The following is an 18,542-nucleotide window of genomic DNA, read 5'->3' as shown; positions in this document are numbered from 1 at the left end:
GCACTTTATAGTGGTTCACAATCTCAATAATTTGAGTAGACATTTTCAACCGCCTAAAAACAGTTGAAATAACACTGTTACAAGAGAAAATTTGAACGAGTTCATTCACCCCCCCCCTCTAAACTCTTTCCCGATCCTAACAAGTGGTATCAGAGCGGGATTTCTCTCAAACACTAATATCTTTTGAACACTTATGGCATCTTTCACTAAAATTCCTATGTTCTCTAAAGAAGATTATTATGATTGGAAGATTCATATGCAGGCACATCTAGCAGCCCAAGATGATGATATGTGGTACATTATCACTGACGGGCCGATGAAAATTATGAAAGTAAACACAGCTGCTGCTACAATCGAAGGTTCTCCTCAGATGATAGAAAAGCACAGATCCGAATGGACTGCTGAGGATAAGAAGAAAGCAAATCTGGATAACGTTGCAAAAGATATCCTCTACAAAAATTTGGACAAGAATATGTTCGCCAAGATCAAGACATGCACCACTGCCAAGGAAATATGGGAGAAGCTTACTCAATTATGTGAAGGTAATGATCAAACGAAAGAAAACAAGTTGATGGTAGCTATTCAAAATTTTGACAATGCAAAAATAAAGCCAGGAGAAACTCTAGCAGAATTCGACGAACGGTTCATTGGTATCATTATCGAACTCATTTCATTAGGTAAAGACTATTCTAACCGAGAAATTGCTCTAAAGTTTATGCGAGCTCTTCCCAGAGAATGAGACGTGAAGACTATTGCAATGCGAGAATCCAAAGACTTGAACAAACTGGAACTTCACGATCTCTTTGCTGACCTTAAAGCATATGAGTTCGAGCTTGGTATACGAACAGAAGAAGATCCACTCACCTCTCAGCAGTCGAAGGCTTTTCCAGCTACTATAGTGACTCTTCCGGTCGAAGAGTCCTCAAGTAAGAAATCGGCCGAGAAATTAAGCAATGAAGCCATGTCATTATTCGTTAAAACATTCGGTAAATTCATGCGTAAAAATCAATCACAGATGAATAAACCTCACTTCAACAAGGACCATACTGATGATGGTCAAGCTTGTTTTAACTATGGAAAGAAAGGACACTTTATTGCAGAATGCAACAGGCCAAAGAAAGATGAAAAGAAATCAAGTGATATAAGACGATTTAAAGATAACAAAAGATACATCAACAAGAAGAATCAGCGGGTCCTAGTTGCAGAAGGAGATAAAAGCAAATGGGCTAATTCAGAATCAGAAAAATCTATTTCTGAAGAATCTTCAAGTAAAAGCGAAGATGAGAAAGTAGAGTGTCTCATGGCAGAAGAAGATCAAGAATCTACTGATGAAGTGGTATTTGACTTTAACTCTGATGAATTCACACGAGAAGATCTTGCTACCGCACTTCATGACATGTTATATGAGTTTAAGAGGCTTTCACAGAAGTTCAATGAAGCCAAAACAGAAAAACTAAACTTGGAAAACAAGTTAACTCTCTCTAGTTGTTCGCAGCAAAAAGAAGTTAACGGTTTGAAAGTAAAGTTAAGTCTGCTAACGGCTGAGAACGATGATCTGCGAAGATTGTTCCATGTTACTTTGAAAGAAAACAAATGGTTAGTTGAGACCGTCAACACTTGGAACATGTCCTCTGATTCTCTTAACAAGATGCATGAAATGCAGAAACCATTCGGAGACAAGACCGGAATAGGTCTAGCATTAATGAATGCAGTACTTCCAGAGTATCAACTCAACCGTTACTAGATAAAGACAATTTAAAACCAATTAAATTTGTCAGATCTAGCACGGTGTATGAACATGGTAAGACTGAGGATCAAGGCACTCAAAATGCGAATCTTGAAAACAACAGAAGGCGATGTGGCTTAGGATACGTCGAAGTTGAGAATTCTAAAACCAACAGATCATGGCTCAGAAAGCCGGGATCAACTGGAAATCATTCAAAAATTAGACCTAACCGCTACCACAATAGCCGACTTGTTCAAAAGAGGTATCGATTGAGTGACAATGGCAAACGGTTGAAACAGCATACTTCACAAGCACTGCACACGTCACTTGATTACGCACACAACAGCAACTATTTCAGGACACATCATGAAAAATCCTTCAGGATAATTCAACTGTGGATCCCTAAAGGACTGATAAACTCAGGACCAAAATAGAAAATGGTACCAATTTCTATTTTTCAATAATGTCAGGTGCCAAAGAAAAGGAGCCTGGAAGAATCCATCTGGTTCTTGGATAGTGGATGCTCTAGACACATGACTGGAAACAAAAATCTCTTGTCAGAAGTAGTTAACTGCAAAGGTCCAACAATCACCTTCGGCGACAATTCTAAAGGTAAAACTGTGGGAAAAGGTAAGATCATCCACGGCAAAATTATCATCAGAGATGTACTGTTAGTAGAAAATCTTTGTTATATCCTGATAAATATAAGCCAACTATGTGACAGTGGTTACATCGTAGAATTTCAAAAACTCATGTGCACTGTGAGAACCACAGCAGGTAATACCATGATAACTGGACATAGAGAGCATAATACATATAAAGTCAAATGGAATGATGATTGTCTTAGCATACCTACTTGTTTTGTCACATTAAATGGAAATAAAAATTGGCTTTGGCATAAGCGTCTTAATCATCTCAATTTTAAATCCATTGCTACTATCAGTAGACTTAATCTTGTATCTGGTTTGCCTAACATTGATTTTGCCAAAGACAGAGTTTGCAATACATGTCAATTAGGTAAACAGGTCCGTTCAACATTCAAAAATAGAGGAAGAAACTCGTCAACTAGATGCTTGGAACTTCTTCATATGGACTTATTCAGACCAATATCGGTGATAAGCTTAGGGGGAAAGAAATATACTCTTGTTGTAATTGATGACTTCTCCAGATTTACATGGGTAATATTCTTGAGCTCTAAAGATCAAATCGCTGATAAACTAATCAAGCTGCTCAAAAGGCTTCAGAACGAGAAAAGTAAGGCAATTGACAGAATCGGGAGTGACAGAGGAACTGAATTTCTAAACAAATTCCTATCATCCTATCTTGAGGATCATGTCATAAAACATGAACTGTCAGCAGCAAGATCTCCACAACAGAATGGAGTAGCTGAAAGGAGAAACCGCACTTTTAAGGAGGCAGCTAAAACCATGTTATCTGAATCTGGTATCTCACAAAGGTTCTAGGCTGAAGCTATCAATATAGCCTGTTACACTCAAAATCGGTCCATGATTAATAAAAATCATGAGAAGACTCCATATGAGATATGGACCGGTAAACAGCCTGATGTTATGTACTTTCGCATATTCGGTTGTAAGTGTTTCATCCATATTAATGGTAAAACACATCTTACTGTCTTTGATGTAAAAGTTGATAATGGTATATTTTTAGGCTATTCAGCAGTAAGCAAAGCATATAGAGCTTACAACCAAAGAACTCTTAATGTTGAAGAATCCATGCATATTGTCTTTGATGAATCATCTATATGTCATGACAATAACAATAGCAGCATATATGATTTGCTAAATAATTTTGATGCTACTAACCTTGAGGCAAGCAGTGAGGATGAGGCAGATCTGAGAAAACAGGTGGAAGCATAGCACAAGAAAATCCAACCGCTCAAGAACAAACTCAACAAGTGAACGAATAGGAAGACAACCAGCAACCGCAAAATGCACAAAATGGAGAAGGAGCTTTGGAACAAGAAGAAGAAATCACTCAACCAACCGAGCTAAATCCATATGGACCATGTCTCCAGTGGAAAAAGGATCATCCACTTGAGCTGGTCATCGGTAACCCTAATGCTCCTCTTAGAACTAGAAATCAAATGATAAATGAATTTTTGCATGCTGCATTTGTCTCTCAGATAAAACATAAGAAAATCGATGATGCACTGCTTGATGTAAATTTGATAGAAGCCATGCAAGAAGAACTTAATCAGTTTGAAAGAAGTAAGGTCTGGCATCTAGTTTCTCGGCCAAATAACACTCATGTAATTGGAACTAGATAGGTATTCAGAAACAAGATGGATTAAAGTGGTTTGATTATTAGAAACAAGGCTAGACTAGTAGCTCAAGGCTATAGACAAGAAGAAAGTATAGACTTTGATGAATCCTTTGTCCCTGTAGCCAGATTAGAAGCCATTAGAATATTTTTAGCTTTTGCAGCATTTAAAGACTTCAAAGTTTATCAAATGAATGTTAAATCTGCCTTCTTGAATGGATTGTTAAATGAGGAAGTTCATGTAGAACAACCACCCGGCTTTGTTAATCACACATTCCCTGAGCATGTTTACAAACTTGACAAAACTCTATATGGAATTAAACAGGCCCCGAGAGCATGGTATGACACGTTAACCATTTTATTGCTTGAGCACGGTTTTACAAGCTGAACGGTTGATAAAACATTGTTTAGATTCTCAAAAAATGATCATTCACTGTTTATACAAATATACGTAGATGATATTATTTTTGGATCAACTAACTCTAAGTTATGTGAAAGATTTTCCAAGATGATGCAAGAGCAATTTGAAATGAGCATGATGGGGGAGTTAAATTACTTTTTGGGACTACAAGTCAAGCAGTCCAAAGATGGTATATTCATAAATCAAGCCAAATATACTCGAGACATGCTTAAGAAATTTGGCATGGAAAATTGCTCTCCAGCTTCCACCCCAATAAGCTTATCAATCAAGTTGGAAAAAGACCAAGGGGGAATCTCTGTTTACACAAAAATGTACAGATGATTAATTGGTTCTCTGCTATATCTGACTGCCAGCCGACCGGACATTATGTTTGCGGTTTGTTTATGTGCACGTTTTCAAGCTAAACATATGCAATCACATTTTATTGCCGTTAAACGCATTCTTAAGTATCTTAAAGGAACTGCTAATGTGGGTCTTTGATATCCCAAAGATTCAAGTCTTAATCTTGTAGGATACTCAGATGCAGGTTATGCAGGATGTAATGTAACGATCATGGGCCATTAGGCTGAACCAACAAAGGCCTCGGCCCATACCCACGCACCACTACTGGTCATGGGTCGTTAGGATGGTCCAGCATGGGCCTCGGCCCATGCCCATGCACCGCCACTCATAGAATATCACATTCCCTGGAAAGTGGTTTCTTTCGCCTTCGATAAAATTTGGGCACCGATAAAAATAAAAATCATGCGGGTAAAAATACCCAAAAATTATCATTTTTGAAAAATACACTTAGAAATGCTTTAACTTAATTTATAAAAATAAATCGTGTAATAAAATAATTAGGCACATAATAAAAATAAAAATCCTAGGTTTCATGCACTTAGGTTTCGCGAATTAAATTTCTGGGCCTCACAACTCTCCCCTCCTTAAATGAAATTTCGTCCTCGAAATTAGAACGTACCGAATAACTCCGGGTAGCGACTCCTCATCTCGGTCTCTATCTCCCACGTGGCCTCCTCCTCGGAATGATTCAGCCACTTGACTTTGACCATCTGGATCACTTTATTCCGGAGTCTCTTCTCCTGCCTGTCCAAGATCTGGGTCGGCCACTCCTCGAAAGATAAGTGCGGTGTCAGCTTAAGTGGCTCATAGTTAAGCACATGTGAAGGATTCGACATGTACTTTCGCAGCATGGAGACGTGGAACACGTTATGAACTCCCGACAGATTCGGCGGTAACGCAACTCTGTACGCGAGTGTCCCAACTCTCTCTAGGATCTCGAATGGTCCGATGAATCTAGGGCTGAGCTTGCCCTTCTTCCCGAACCTCATCACACCCTTCATCGGTGCTACTTTCACGAAAACATGATCCCCTACTGCGAACTCTAGATCACGTTGTCTCTGATCAGCATAACTCTTCTGACGGCTCTGTGCAGTCTTCATCCGGTCTCTAATCCTAGCCACTAGATCTGCTGTCTGTTTGACAATATCCGGACCCAACTCTGCTCGCTCGCCTACCTCATCCCAATATACTGGCGACCTACACTTCCTCCCGTACAGTGCCTCGTATGGAGCCATACCTATCGATGCCTGATAACTGTTGTTGTACGTGAACTCCACAAGAGGTAACTTCGGCTCCCAGCTGCCCTGGAAGTCAATCATGCAAGCTCGGAGTAGATCCTCAAGAATCTGTATCACCCTCTCTGACTGACCGTCTGTCTGAGGATGAAATGCGGTACTGAACAATAGCTTCGTACCCAATGCCTGGTGAAGACTCTTCCAGAATACAGACGTAAATCTCGGATCCCTATCTGACACGATAGACACCGGGTTCCCATGCAGCCTAACTATCTCTCTGATGTACAGCTCTGCGTACTGAGTCATGGTGAATGTCTTCTTGATCGGTAAGAAATGAGCAGACTTGGTGAGCCGATCAACAATCACCCAGATGGTATTGTATCCTCCAGTAGTCCTCGGAAGGCCGGTCACGAAATCCATAGTAATATTCTCCCATTTCCACTCGGGAATAGGGAGTGGTCTCAGCTTCCCTGCAGGTATCTGATGCTCTGCCTTGACCTGCTGACATGTCAAACACTCGGAGACAAACCGCAGGATATCCCTCTTCATGCCCGGCCACCAGTACAGTGACTGCAGATCCTTATACATCTTCGTACTCCTTGGATGGATAGAATACGGAGTGTTGTGGGCCTCACTCAGGATATCTGCTCGAAGAGAATCACTGTCAGGAACCCATAGGCGGTCCCTATATCTGACTATGCCATCCACAACTGCGTACAGTCTCTGGCCTTTAGTCTCGTCTCTATCTCCACTTCTATAGCTGCTCATCAGAAGTCTGCCCTGCTCGGATTCTGTCCCTCAGAGTCGGCTGTACTGTCAGAGTAGCAAGATTCGGGCCTCGCCCCTGGCATAAACTGCAAGCTCAAACTTCTGAATCTCAGCCTGTAGCGGTCTCTGCACTGACAGATGGGCAATCACTGCGTGCTTCCTGCTTAGAGCGTCTGCGACCACATTAGCCTTACCCGGATGGTAGCTAATATCACAATCATAATCCTTAACCAGCTCAAGCCACCTCCTCTGTCGCATATTCAGTTCCTTCTGAGTGAATAAGTACTTCAGGCTTTTATGATCTGTGAAAATCCTACACTTCTCCCCATACAGATAGTGTCTCCAGACCTTCAGGGCAAATACCAATGCTGCTAGCTCGAGGTCATGAGTCGGATAATTCTTCTCATGAACCTTCAGTTGTTTGGACGCATAGGCTATCACTCTGTCCTGCTGCATCAGAACTGCGCCCAAACCAAGCTTCGATGCATCTGTATATACTACAAACTCTCCCTGCCCTGATGGCATGGCTAGCACTGGCTCTGTGGTCAAGGCCTGCTTCAGTCTGTCAAAGCTCTCCTGGCACTCTGGTCCCCAAAAAAACTTGGCGTTCTTCTTCGTCAAAGCGGTCATAGGCACCGCAATAGAAGAGAAGCCCTGGATGAACTTCCTGTAATAACCTGCCAATCCCAAGAAACTGCGGATCTCTGTTACGCTCTTCGGAACTGGCCAATCTCTTACTGCCTCTACTTTGCTGGGGTCGACCTCTATGCCATCCTGAGATACGATGTGGCCCAAAAATGCCACTCTGTCGAGCCAGAACTCACACTTGCTGAACTTGGCATACAGTCGTTTATCCTGTAGAGTCTGCAATACTGTCCTCAGATGATGACTGTGCTCCTCCCTGCTCTTCGAATAGATCAGGATATCATCAATGAACACTATGACGAACTGATCCAAGAATGGCTGGAATACGCGATTCATGAGATCCATGAAGATCGCTGGCGCGTTCGTCAAACCGAAGGGCATCACCAAGAACTCATAGTGCCCATAACGCGTCCGGAAAGCTGTCTTATGCACATCTGACTCTCTCACCTTCAGCTGGTTGTATCCGGATCGAAGTTCTATCTTGGAGAACACTGAGGCTCCCTGAAGCTGATCAAATAAGTCTTCGATCCTAGGTAATGGATATTTATTCTTCACTGTAACCCTGTTCAGCTCTCGGTAGTCAATGCACAGACGCATGCTGCCATCCTTATTATTAACAAATAGCACTGGCGCGCCCCATGGAGAAAAACTAGGGCGAACGAAACCCTTATCCAGCAGATCCTGAATCTGATCCTTGAGCTCTTTCATCTCTGTAGGAGCTAATCGGTAGGGTGCCTTAGATATCGGCACTGTCCCTGGCATGAGCTCAATAGAGAATTCCACTTCTCGGTCTGGTGGAATGCTTGAAACATCGTCAGGGAACACGCTCGAAAACTCTCTGACCACGTCTACATCCTCCAGCCTCTGACTGACTGGCTCCGACACTGATACTATGCTGGCTAAAAATGCCTGGCATCCTCTCTTAATAAGCTTCCTCGCACACATGCAGGAAATGACGTGCGGGAACTGCTGATGCCTAGCTGCCTCAAATACAAACGGCTTCCCACTGGGAGGTCTAACAGACACCGACCTCTGGCGGAAATCTATGACTGATCCATGAGAAGAGAGCCAGTCCATGCCCAGTATGATATCAAACTCTGGCAGCGGTAGTACTATCAGATCTGCCCGTACTGCTTTCTGTTGTAACCTGTGCTCTAATTCTTGCACTATTCGGGATGTGAACATCTGATCCCTGGATGGAATCGATACCCTGAATCCTGAATCCATCGCTACTGTCATGATCCCTAGTCGCTTCATGAAAGATTCAGATATAAACGAATGCGTAGCCCCTGAGTCTAGCAATGCATGCGTGGCTACACCTGCAATATATATCCTCACTGCGACAAATCATACCATCAAGTCTAATATTGTTGAACAATAAGGATTCCTTATCGGCAGTTAACCCAAAATTCCCTAAAATTCGAAATTCACCCTCAGAAAAATCAAAAATTGCAAATTAACCCCCTTAAAGTTCGAAGATTGTACCATGCCCCTTCAAATTTTCGAAAACTGCAACAAAACCCTAATCTCCTATTCGAACTTAACCCCAAAATCAACGAAATCTCAAAAATTAACATCAAATTACTCCTCAAAATTGCATGAATTCGAAAATGATCTCAAACTAGGTAGAACATGCATCCTAATTCTTTCTATGTTAACGGTCCCAATAGTCAAATCACATAATGATCAAACACTTACAGGCAATAAAAATCATAAACAATTAGACTTAATCGTAAAATTTACCAGTGATCAGCGTAGAGTCGGGCTCCGCCTCAGCCTCCTCGGCATGCATCACATATGCCCTGCCGGTGGTGGGACCCTTGTTCCGAGGGCAATCTGCAGCCTTATGCCCCTCTTGTTTGCATATGAAGCACATGTAGGTGCCTTGCATGCATTTGCCGTAATGATATTTGCCGCACTGTGGGCATGGTGGTCCCCCCTCCTGTCTAGGAGCCCCTGGTGCCTGGGGTGGTCTCTGCTGTCCCTAGGGCTTCTGCTGCCCCTGCTGTCTAGATGGCCCTGAAAACTGCTTCTTATGTGGCTGCACACTGGACTGAGTCTGATGCCGCTTCCGCTGCATCTCCAAATCTATGTCTCGCAATGCCTGCTCTGCCTGAAAAGCGCAAGCAGTAGCCTCATCATAACTCGTCGGCCTCATCAGCATGACGTCACGGCGGAGTGTGGGTCTCAGTCCATCCAAGAAATGCCTCAGCTTCTGGGCGGCATCCCCTGCTATCATGGGCACAAAGTGGCAGCCCCTGTCAAACTTGCGGATGAACTCCGCCACTGATAAATCTGTGTGCCTGAGGCTCATGAACTCCCTCGTCAGGCGGCTCCTGACGTCCGCCGGGAAATACTTCCCGAAAAACATCTCCCTAAATCTGGCCCATGTGAGAGTAGCCACATCCACAGCATGTGCGGCTCCCTCCCACCACAGGGACGCATCATCCCTCAGCATATAGATGGCACACCTGGCCCGGTCGCCATCCCTGATACCCAGATAATCAAAATGCCGTGAAATTCTTTTTCCTTTCCGCAGAGACCAGGAGATTGGATCTAGATCCCCCGAACTCCTTCGGGTTGAGCCTACGGAACTCATAAAAGATGTCGGTCTGCTGTCTAGGAGTCTGTTGAACCTGCTCCAAAAGTCTGGCCATACCCTCTAAGACTCGGGTCGCGGGGTCCCTTGGCGGTGGTGGTGGAGGACCCCTGCCACCCTCTGGAATATCGTCCACCCTGACCATCCTAGGCTCACGTCTGGGAGGCATATCTGAATACAGTCCAATCAACACGTAACCCATCATGCAATTAATCTAGTTTTGAAATTAATGAACTTTAAATCGTAAAACAGTTAAACATAAGCAGTAACTCATCAAAATGCATAAATCATGAAATCATGCATGTGATAACAATAAACCATTTTAAACAGTAAAATCGTAAAGCTCACAGACTTGAGGCTTTGAAGACTGAGCGGCAGAAGCTGGCGGTGGTATAACCCTATATAGGACCCTTGCTCTGATACCAACTGTAACGTCTGCTCGTTTTAAATTGCGGAACTTTTTTTTTTTGAGCTATCATTTTAAAAAGAACATTTAAAAGATCATATTTATTTAGCAATGAAAATATCGCAATTAAAAATAACAAATATCAATGTAAATGTAAATTAGTAAAAATCATGAAAATCCTCAACGTAAATAAAATGTTTAACTCCTCTCCCAAAAACCATCACTCAAAATGCGGAAAAACGTGCGGTCCTCGGGTTATGTCACCGTACCAGGACTGCCTACTCAGAGTTCAGCACCTCCTGTCTCCTGCTCAACATGCTCACCTGCATCACACACGCCTAGTGAGTCTATAGACTCAACACGCCTGTACCAGTAGTAACGAATACATATACGTAGCACACAGCAGTGAAAAATAACATAATGAACATACATTTCATGTCAGCAGTAAAATCGTATACATAAACGTGTCCTGTCAAATTATGGTAAAAATCATAGCATGTATAATCGTATCAGCATATACGTGTTAAATTTCTTAATTTGAATACCGTTCATTAGCTGTGACTTTCGTATCATCGTGTCATCATGTCAGTCGATGGATCCATCTACGTGTAACCGCGGTACCCGGCGGCGAGGGACATCAGCGACGGCATTACCCGCCCACTGAGCCCGGGCCTTACATGTCATCGTGTCATCGTGTTAGTCACAACTAAATCACTTCCTTCAAAACGTGTCATCATGTTCATAACTTAATAAAAAGAATGCGTATACATAATTTTTTCTTTAAACCAAGCATGCACCATAATTATCATAATAGCGTAAAAAATCATAAACATGATGCATAAACATTTAAAATATCATGATTTGTGCTCAGGGCGCTGCCAGGACCAAATTCTCACCCCGAACGCAAAATGACCATTTTGCCCCTGGAAACCCAAAAATTATCGTTTCACCCCTGAACCTCTAAAATTGACCCGAAGCTTACCAAACTCCTTAAAATGTCCCAAAACATTTTTAAAAGCGTTCTTCGACGTAAACTTGAGCCCATTTCACAACTTATCCAATTCGTTTTAAATCTTGGACCGAGGTCTCGGTTCTATCCCGAATCGACTCAAAACTTACCCAAATTCTTCCCAACTTTTTGTTATATCTTAAAAACACTCTAAAGGTCTTAACATCTTAAAATTAGCCTAATCTAATACGTCTAAAAATTCCAGAACTCACCAAACCACTCGGCCCTTCCTTATTTGCCCTCCACCACCGTCACTTTCCCAAGAACTCACGTCCTAGCCTACCTCGACGACATCAGACCCGATCCAAGCCCTCTAAGACCTAGCCCCGACCCTAAAGAACACCCTGAACCAACGCTGCTGCCCCCATGCAGCCTACCCGCTGAAACCGAACACAAGAACCCAAAGCCTCTCCCACGCGATCTCCTCCCTACATGCTGCGATCTACTCTCCCAGGTGGTTCCAGAGCGTGCCGAGCCCTCCCGAGCCTTGTCTCAGATCCTCAAGGATCTAATCCATGGCTCAGATCAGTCCTTGTGTTGCTAGATCGGTCCTTGGCACGCGATCTACCCCAAAACCGGGACAAACTCCTTGCTGCCTTAACCATCCTTAGCGTACAGCCCCTACAACTCAAACCCAACCTAATGACAGAATAACCTTGGCATAAAGAACACCTCAGCATGCCACATGACAGCCCCCTTGCAACAATATCAAGGAATTAGTGAGTAGAAATCAAGAAAGTGCAAGAACATAAGTATGAACCAAAAATTCTTCATGAACTAAGCTAGATCTGAATTGTCATGCATGAATACATTCTCCAGCATATAAAAATAACGTGTATGATGCAGCAAGAGATAATACAAAGCGTGCCTTAAGTTTGGAGAGGAAGAACAAGACAAAACCGATGGGGGCCTCTAGTTGCAAATGGTGAAACCGATGGGTCCTCAAGATGAATGATGAAGCTGATGGAAATTAATGAATTCAGAAGGGTGTCGGCTGGTTTGGGGAGTAAAAGATTAGGTTTAGGGTTAAACGGTTGATTAGAAGTCTAATTATATGGATAATAATTAGTTAATGGGTCACAAATTGCATCTTAAAGGTTTTTAAAAAGGTTTAAGCCCAATAAGCTTAAAAGTAGGCCCATTAAATCCAAACGCACTCCCGGAAAATATTTCGTGTTTAAAAGATTTTGAAAATGTTAGTCGAACCCTTAAAAAGTCCCCCGATTCGATAAAATTTGGGCACCGATAAAAATAAAAATCATGCGGGTAAAAATACCGAAAAATTATCATTTTTGAAAAATACACTTAGAAATGCTTTAACTTAATTTATAAAAATAAATCGTGTAATAAAATAATTAGGCACATAATAAAAATAAAAATCCTAGGTTTCATGCACTTAGGTTTCGCGAATTAAATTTCTGGACCTCACATGTAAAGTCGACAGAAAAAGTACAAGCGGTTCTTGTCAATTCTTTGGCGAGCGGTTGATATCATGACTTAGTAAGAAGCAAAATTCTATTGCTACATCAACTGCTGAAGCAGAATATCTTGCGGCTGGAAGTTGCTGTGCTCAGATGCTTTGGATACAACAACAATTAAAAGATTATGGCATACAATCTACAGAATCGCCTATTTTTTGTGACAATACCTGTGCAATAGCCATCACATACAATCCAGTCATGCACTCTCGGACCTAACATATTGATATTAGACACCATTTCATCCGAGAACACGTCATGAAGAAAGAAATACGGCTCGAATATGTACATACGGATCAACAAACAGCCGATATCTTCACAAAAGCCATTGCCCGAGGCTAAGTTCTCTCATTTTCGTAATATGCTTGGTTTGGTTGACTTATCGTGTTAAGAATGTTTCTTGTATATGCTTAGTTTTAACTTGCAGGATATAAAAGAAAAGACTAAGAGACGGTTGATAATATACAATATTTGATTTCATTTAAAACGGCTGGAGAGTACATTAAAAAACGACTGAAGAATACATTAAACACGGCTGAAGAGTACATTTTCAATTTCCTTATCAACATACCCACTCCAGAGTGCCAACCAGCCAGTCAACCCTTCGGTGGAGGTACGTAAAAACTCATCTGAGATGGCAATCCTCCTCAGAGTGCTCTGCTCCTTATAGAGCACGAGGAGATAAATGCCGTCATCAGAAAAGATATCAGCATTATCGGCGACGTGAAGACTTCGCCGATATCTCCTCAGAGCTGCCATCTCGCGAGAAGTAGCCCCTAGTTCACCCTCAAGAACGCACTGGAGTTTTTGGGCCTTAGTCCACACGGCCAACGTCTTCTCCAACACCTTGTCTTCCAACGCTGCTTTGCGCGAAGCCACCGATGCCTTCATGAAATCCTCGGCTAAATCTAGATTGTTAGCTCTCTCCATTTTTTTCTCTGCCTATGTGTTTTAAAGTGACTATTGCTAACCTCTATGCATGTATTTATAGATAAAGAACCAAGTGTCGAAGCACATGTAATAATGACTGCCGCGGGGAATGTGAAGCGTTCTGTATTAAGCAACCGCCAATTCATTTTCTAAATTTTTTCTTTTGCATTTATTTAGGGGGAACAGTGGTTAAGAACGATTAATATATTCTTTAACCGGATCCTTCCTAATAGTATTACTTCTCCGGTCCAAAAATTTGTGGATACAATACCTCCACGTCATTTTCATAAACATTGCTTCAACTTTTCGACGGCTTCAGTCTGACGTGACGATTATCTCCTTGAAATTCGAAAATACTCATTTTACCGCCACCCAAGATTTTCAAAATTTACAAAATATATTTTTCACTGATAGTCCTCCATGTGGACTGACTGGTGAGTTATTGAACCGCACATACATACAACCACACCGAGCTTACATTTTTTGTTTACAACTCGATCGCACTCTCATCTAACTTACAGGTGTTGAATCCAAACTCTCTCAGTACATCAAGAAAATGGCTGCATCTATCACTCAGAACACTGTTGCGGTTAACTTCGCATCCATCTTTGCCATGCCCAACAAGTCCATGAAAGCTATGTTCCGAACATTCGAACAATCCGGGCTTCAAGTATTTCTGGGTTGCAGCTACAGTTACTCCGATACATTATTGAAAGAGTTCTTTGACTCTGCCCACATGAAGAACGGCGAAATTATTTGTTCTTTAAAAACAAAAGCTCACCTTCACACAGAATATGTTTGCTGAATTGTTCAGCCTACCCACTGATGGCATCACTGACTTCTCTATACTATCTATAGGAAATATCGATCTTTGGCGACAAAATTTCTCACTCACAGAGTCTTCTATCTCTCATCCAACATGCCCAAAACGCGATTTAAAGATCGAATTCCGCTTGATGGCAGACATTGTGGCAAAAGGACTCCTTGCCAAGGTTGGAGTCTATGATAAAAGCACCTTGGAGAAATTCTTTGTAATGGCCACTATCTCATCTGAATTATGAGTAAATTGGTCTGATGTTCTCTTCAGAATTTTGGTGGCTATGATCAACAAAGATAATCAATCACAAGGTTTTGCGGTATAGATTTGCCATATGCTGATTGATGCAGGGGTACAACCGGTTGACATGATTGAAATTGGAAAAACTAAGCTCTTCACCTGGGTATCAGTTGAAAATTTTATCAAAAAGAACCAACCAACAGATGAAGTATTGGCCTCAATCAAGACGGAAGCCGGGGAAGAATTCGTAAAACAAAAGAAATCATCCAAAGTCGTTTCGACCACAAAGGCAACTAAAAGGAAGCTGGAGCTAGAGACCAGCTCTGATGAAGAGTCCACAGATAACGTTCCAGTTGCTCAGAGCAACTCCAACCCTTGCTCCACAATGGAGTTGCTCCATTGTGGAGCAAGGTTTTTCACTCCAATCCAGCACCAAAAATGGTGCTGGACTGGAGTTGTCCTAAAACCCACTCTAGATGTGGCGCAGTACAAAGTGCTGCGCCGCATCTCTTTTATTTTTATTTTTTAATTTTTTTATTTGTTTTTAAATAATTATAAATATTTAATATTTTATTATATATTAATTATATAATTAATATTTTTATTTTTAAAATTTTTAAAATAATTTCCTCTTGAAACTTAAATATTAATTTAAATTTTTTTAAAACTTTTTTTTTAAAATTAAATAGATATTAAATTAATTTAATAAACAACCAAATTATATTACTAGTACATTAAAATGATACATTTTACAACATAATACGAAATAATTTTAAAAACAACAAAAAACAAACAACAAAATTACGATACAATATTCTTTTTTAGTGTAGAATGTAGTGTAGATATGTTGGAGATGAATTTAGTGTTACACTATTGTAGTGCAGAATATAGTGCAGAATGTAGTGCAGTGGGTTGGAGATGGTCTCAGGTCTTTAAGAAAAAGAGAACAAACCAACCAGCTAAGATCAAGCTGGTCAAACATCTGTCAGCACCATTGGTTCCAGCCCCAATTCCTGCAACCGCAATCACTAAGCTAAAGGGGATTCAAATTATAGAACCAGAAATTCAGTCATCTTATTCTGGAATTCCGATTATATTATCCTCAGATAAGGACAAGCAAGTCTTGATTGAAAATCCACCACAAAACAATGCAGTTCATACAGCCATTGTACTCGCAAGCGAGCGTGTAAATGAGGTTGTTCAGAAAAAGATCAAGATTTTTGATACATGGGTTCAGTACCGGACGGCTGCAACTTTTGATTCACTACTTATGTCTGGTAAAATAAAAGCAGCCGCTAAACTAGAGCGGTCCATCTTGGACTGGGCAGAAACGGATGTTATTCAAACCGCCCTTCATCGACGAGACTTTCTGGAACTTCAAATGAAGGAAAGTACTCTCCGAATCATTATTCAGCTGAAAAGGCAAAATTTTGATCCTGTTAGCCCTACTGCCATGGATGATTCTGCAGTTATATCTCAACTTGAGATGGATGCTTTGGAACTTGCTATGAGAGTCTCTCAGATGTGCCAAGATCTCTCTCTTCCACTTGCTACAAAACAGGGCAAGTTTGATTCTATAATGGAAATTAATGAAGAATTGAGTTCAGAAAAATCTTCCGGTTTCAAACCCTCTTCACCAGTACATACAATGTCAGCTCACCCGTGTGATGAAGAACCCATGTTACCTTCTTCTGAAAAACTCACGTCTGCAGATTTATTAAGCACTGAATTACAGAGCCATCTGATTGACACTGATACTCCATCTAAGTCTCCAACCGTCTCTATCATGAAGATGTCTACCCAGGAGTCTCAGCCTGATTTGTTAGCTGCTCAAATTGTTTATACTGATGAGGCAGAAAAATTCTTATTTGATTTTTGATCAAGCTGTTAATTTTCAGGGTCGAACAGCTTCTACACCAAGCTCTCCCACCAAACCTGATTTAGGGATGGCAGCTTTCCCCACGGGTTTGGGGCCCCGCGGGGAAAACCCGAAACGGGGATGGGGATCCCCGATTTTTTCGGGTTCGGGTTCGGGGATTTTTATAAATTCCCGATGTAATTCGAGGCGGGTATAGGATTACTATCCCCATCCTCGAAATCCCCGAACCCGTCCCGAAAATAATATCAATAATAAAATAATAGTATTATTAATATTAATAATATAATAATCAGATTATTTTTTTAAAATATTAATAATCTTATTATTATTAATATTGATACTCATATTAATATTAATATTGTCTCTAATAATAATAGATTATAATAACTTTTGGTTTGAGAAAAATCTCCGAATTCGTCATCGTCTTGCCATATTAATATTTTTGAAACGGGAATGGGAAGTCGATCCCCGAAGTTTCGGGTTTGGGGATTCCCCGAACCCGAAAAAGCGGGGATCGGGGCGGGTATGGGGGTGAGGATATAATTCGGGGATGAGGATGGTAATGGCAAACCCGCCCTCGTCCCGGCCCATTGCCATCCCTAACCTGATTCAACAATTCTTCCAGAACAAGTGTTGACCTCTTCTAAAGCAATACAGGACACCGAGCTGACCTCGACTTTCACTGATAATATTGATAAAATCATTTAGAACATCACTGCTGAACTTCATGAGCCAAAACAATCAAACATTGTTGAGAACCGCTTTTCCTCTGAACTGGCTCTTCTCAAAGACAGATCACTTTCAAACGAAGGACAACTTGTAGAGGAAGAAGTTTCAGAAACAAGTCGTCAACAACAAATTTTGACTCAGTTGAGTACTATTGATCAACCAATTTCGTCCCTCAATCAAAAACAACTTAATCTCCACGAAGACCTTCGCTCAGTCAAGATGGCTATCAATCAGAAACAACTTGCTCTCCAGGAAGATCTTCGATCAGTCAAGTTGGCTCTCCGAAATGATCTCTCCACCATGGAAACCGGTTTTTCGATCAAGCAAGCTCAACACAACGCTAAACATATTAACATGTGCCTTGGCCTCTCGAAGCAAATGACCAGTCTTTACTCTTCAGACAAATTTAGAACAACGCCTCGATGCCCAAGGTGCTCAGCTTGCGGAAATCATGGCTTTCCTCGTACATGGTAATGTCAAAAAGGGGGAAAGAGAGCGTCAAAAAACTATTCAAGCTGCTAAATTATCGGTCATGAAGGAATTGCACAAGTTAAAAGAAAAAGGAGATGAGGCGAAAAGCGGTGGAACGAAGTAAAAGGTCCACAATAACTTTCCTTGCAAATCAGCCAGTTAGTTACCTCCTATATATCTTCGTCTTTGTTAGTTTTGTCATTACCAAAAAAGGAGAAATTGTTAAGAAAATATTATTCTCAAGAATTTTGGTGTATGACAAAAACAAGTTTTTAGCTGCGGCTCGGATATCAGATTTGTAGCAGTTCAACCGCCCAAATATTCAACCGTGATCTAAGCCGTTTTCAACCGCTCACTTTCAGACCGTTATCAGAACCGATCATTAAAGTGAACTAGCTATTACTCAAAAGACAATCTCTGACCGACTTAAATACATTCAAGTATTACATTGCCTTGAAGTCAACAATCTCTTACATCAGTTTCAAGATTGATATACATTTGAATATCTTTCCCAGAAAGAGGAAGACCAAGCATAGACCTAAAGCAGTGTTGCCCAACACAGTTTCC

At 41.3% G+C, this 18,542-nt stretch overlaps 1 protein-coding gene across 1 annotated transcript; it reads left to right on the top strand.

The window, feature by feature from the left end:
• Positions 1–193: 193 nt before the first annotated feature.
• Positions 194–739, top strand: LOC140815969 (uncharacterized). Its single transcript, XM_073175032.1, has one exon. It carries the CDS (start codon positions 194–196, stop codon positions 737–739), a length of 546 nt encoding a protein of 181 aa, XP_073031133.1.
• The last annotated feature ends 17,803 nt before the right edge of the window (positions 740–18,542 follow it).

Source organism: Primulina eburnea, chromosome 16 (assembly GCF_022965805.1).
Source record: "Primulina eburnea isolate SZY01 chromosome 16, ASM2296580v1, whole genome shotgun sequence".
Classification (NCBI taxonomy): domain Eukaryota; kingdom Viridiplantae; phylum Streptophyta; class Magnoliopsida; order Lamiales; family Gesneriaceae; genus Primulina; species Primulina eburnea.
This window is presented reverse-complemented; position numbering and strand designations above follow the sequence as displayed.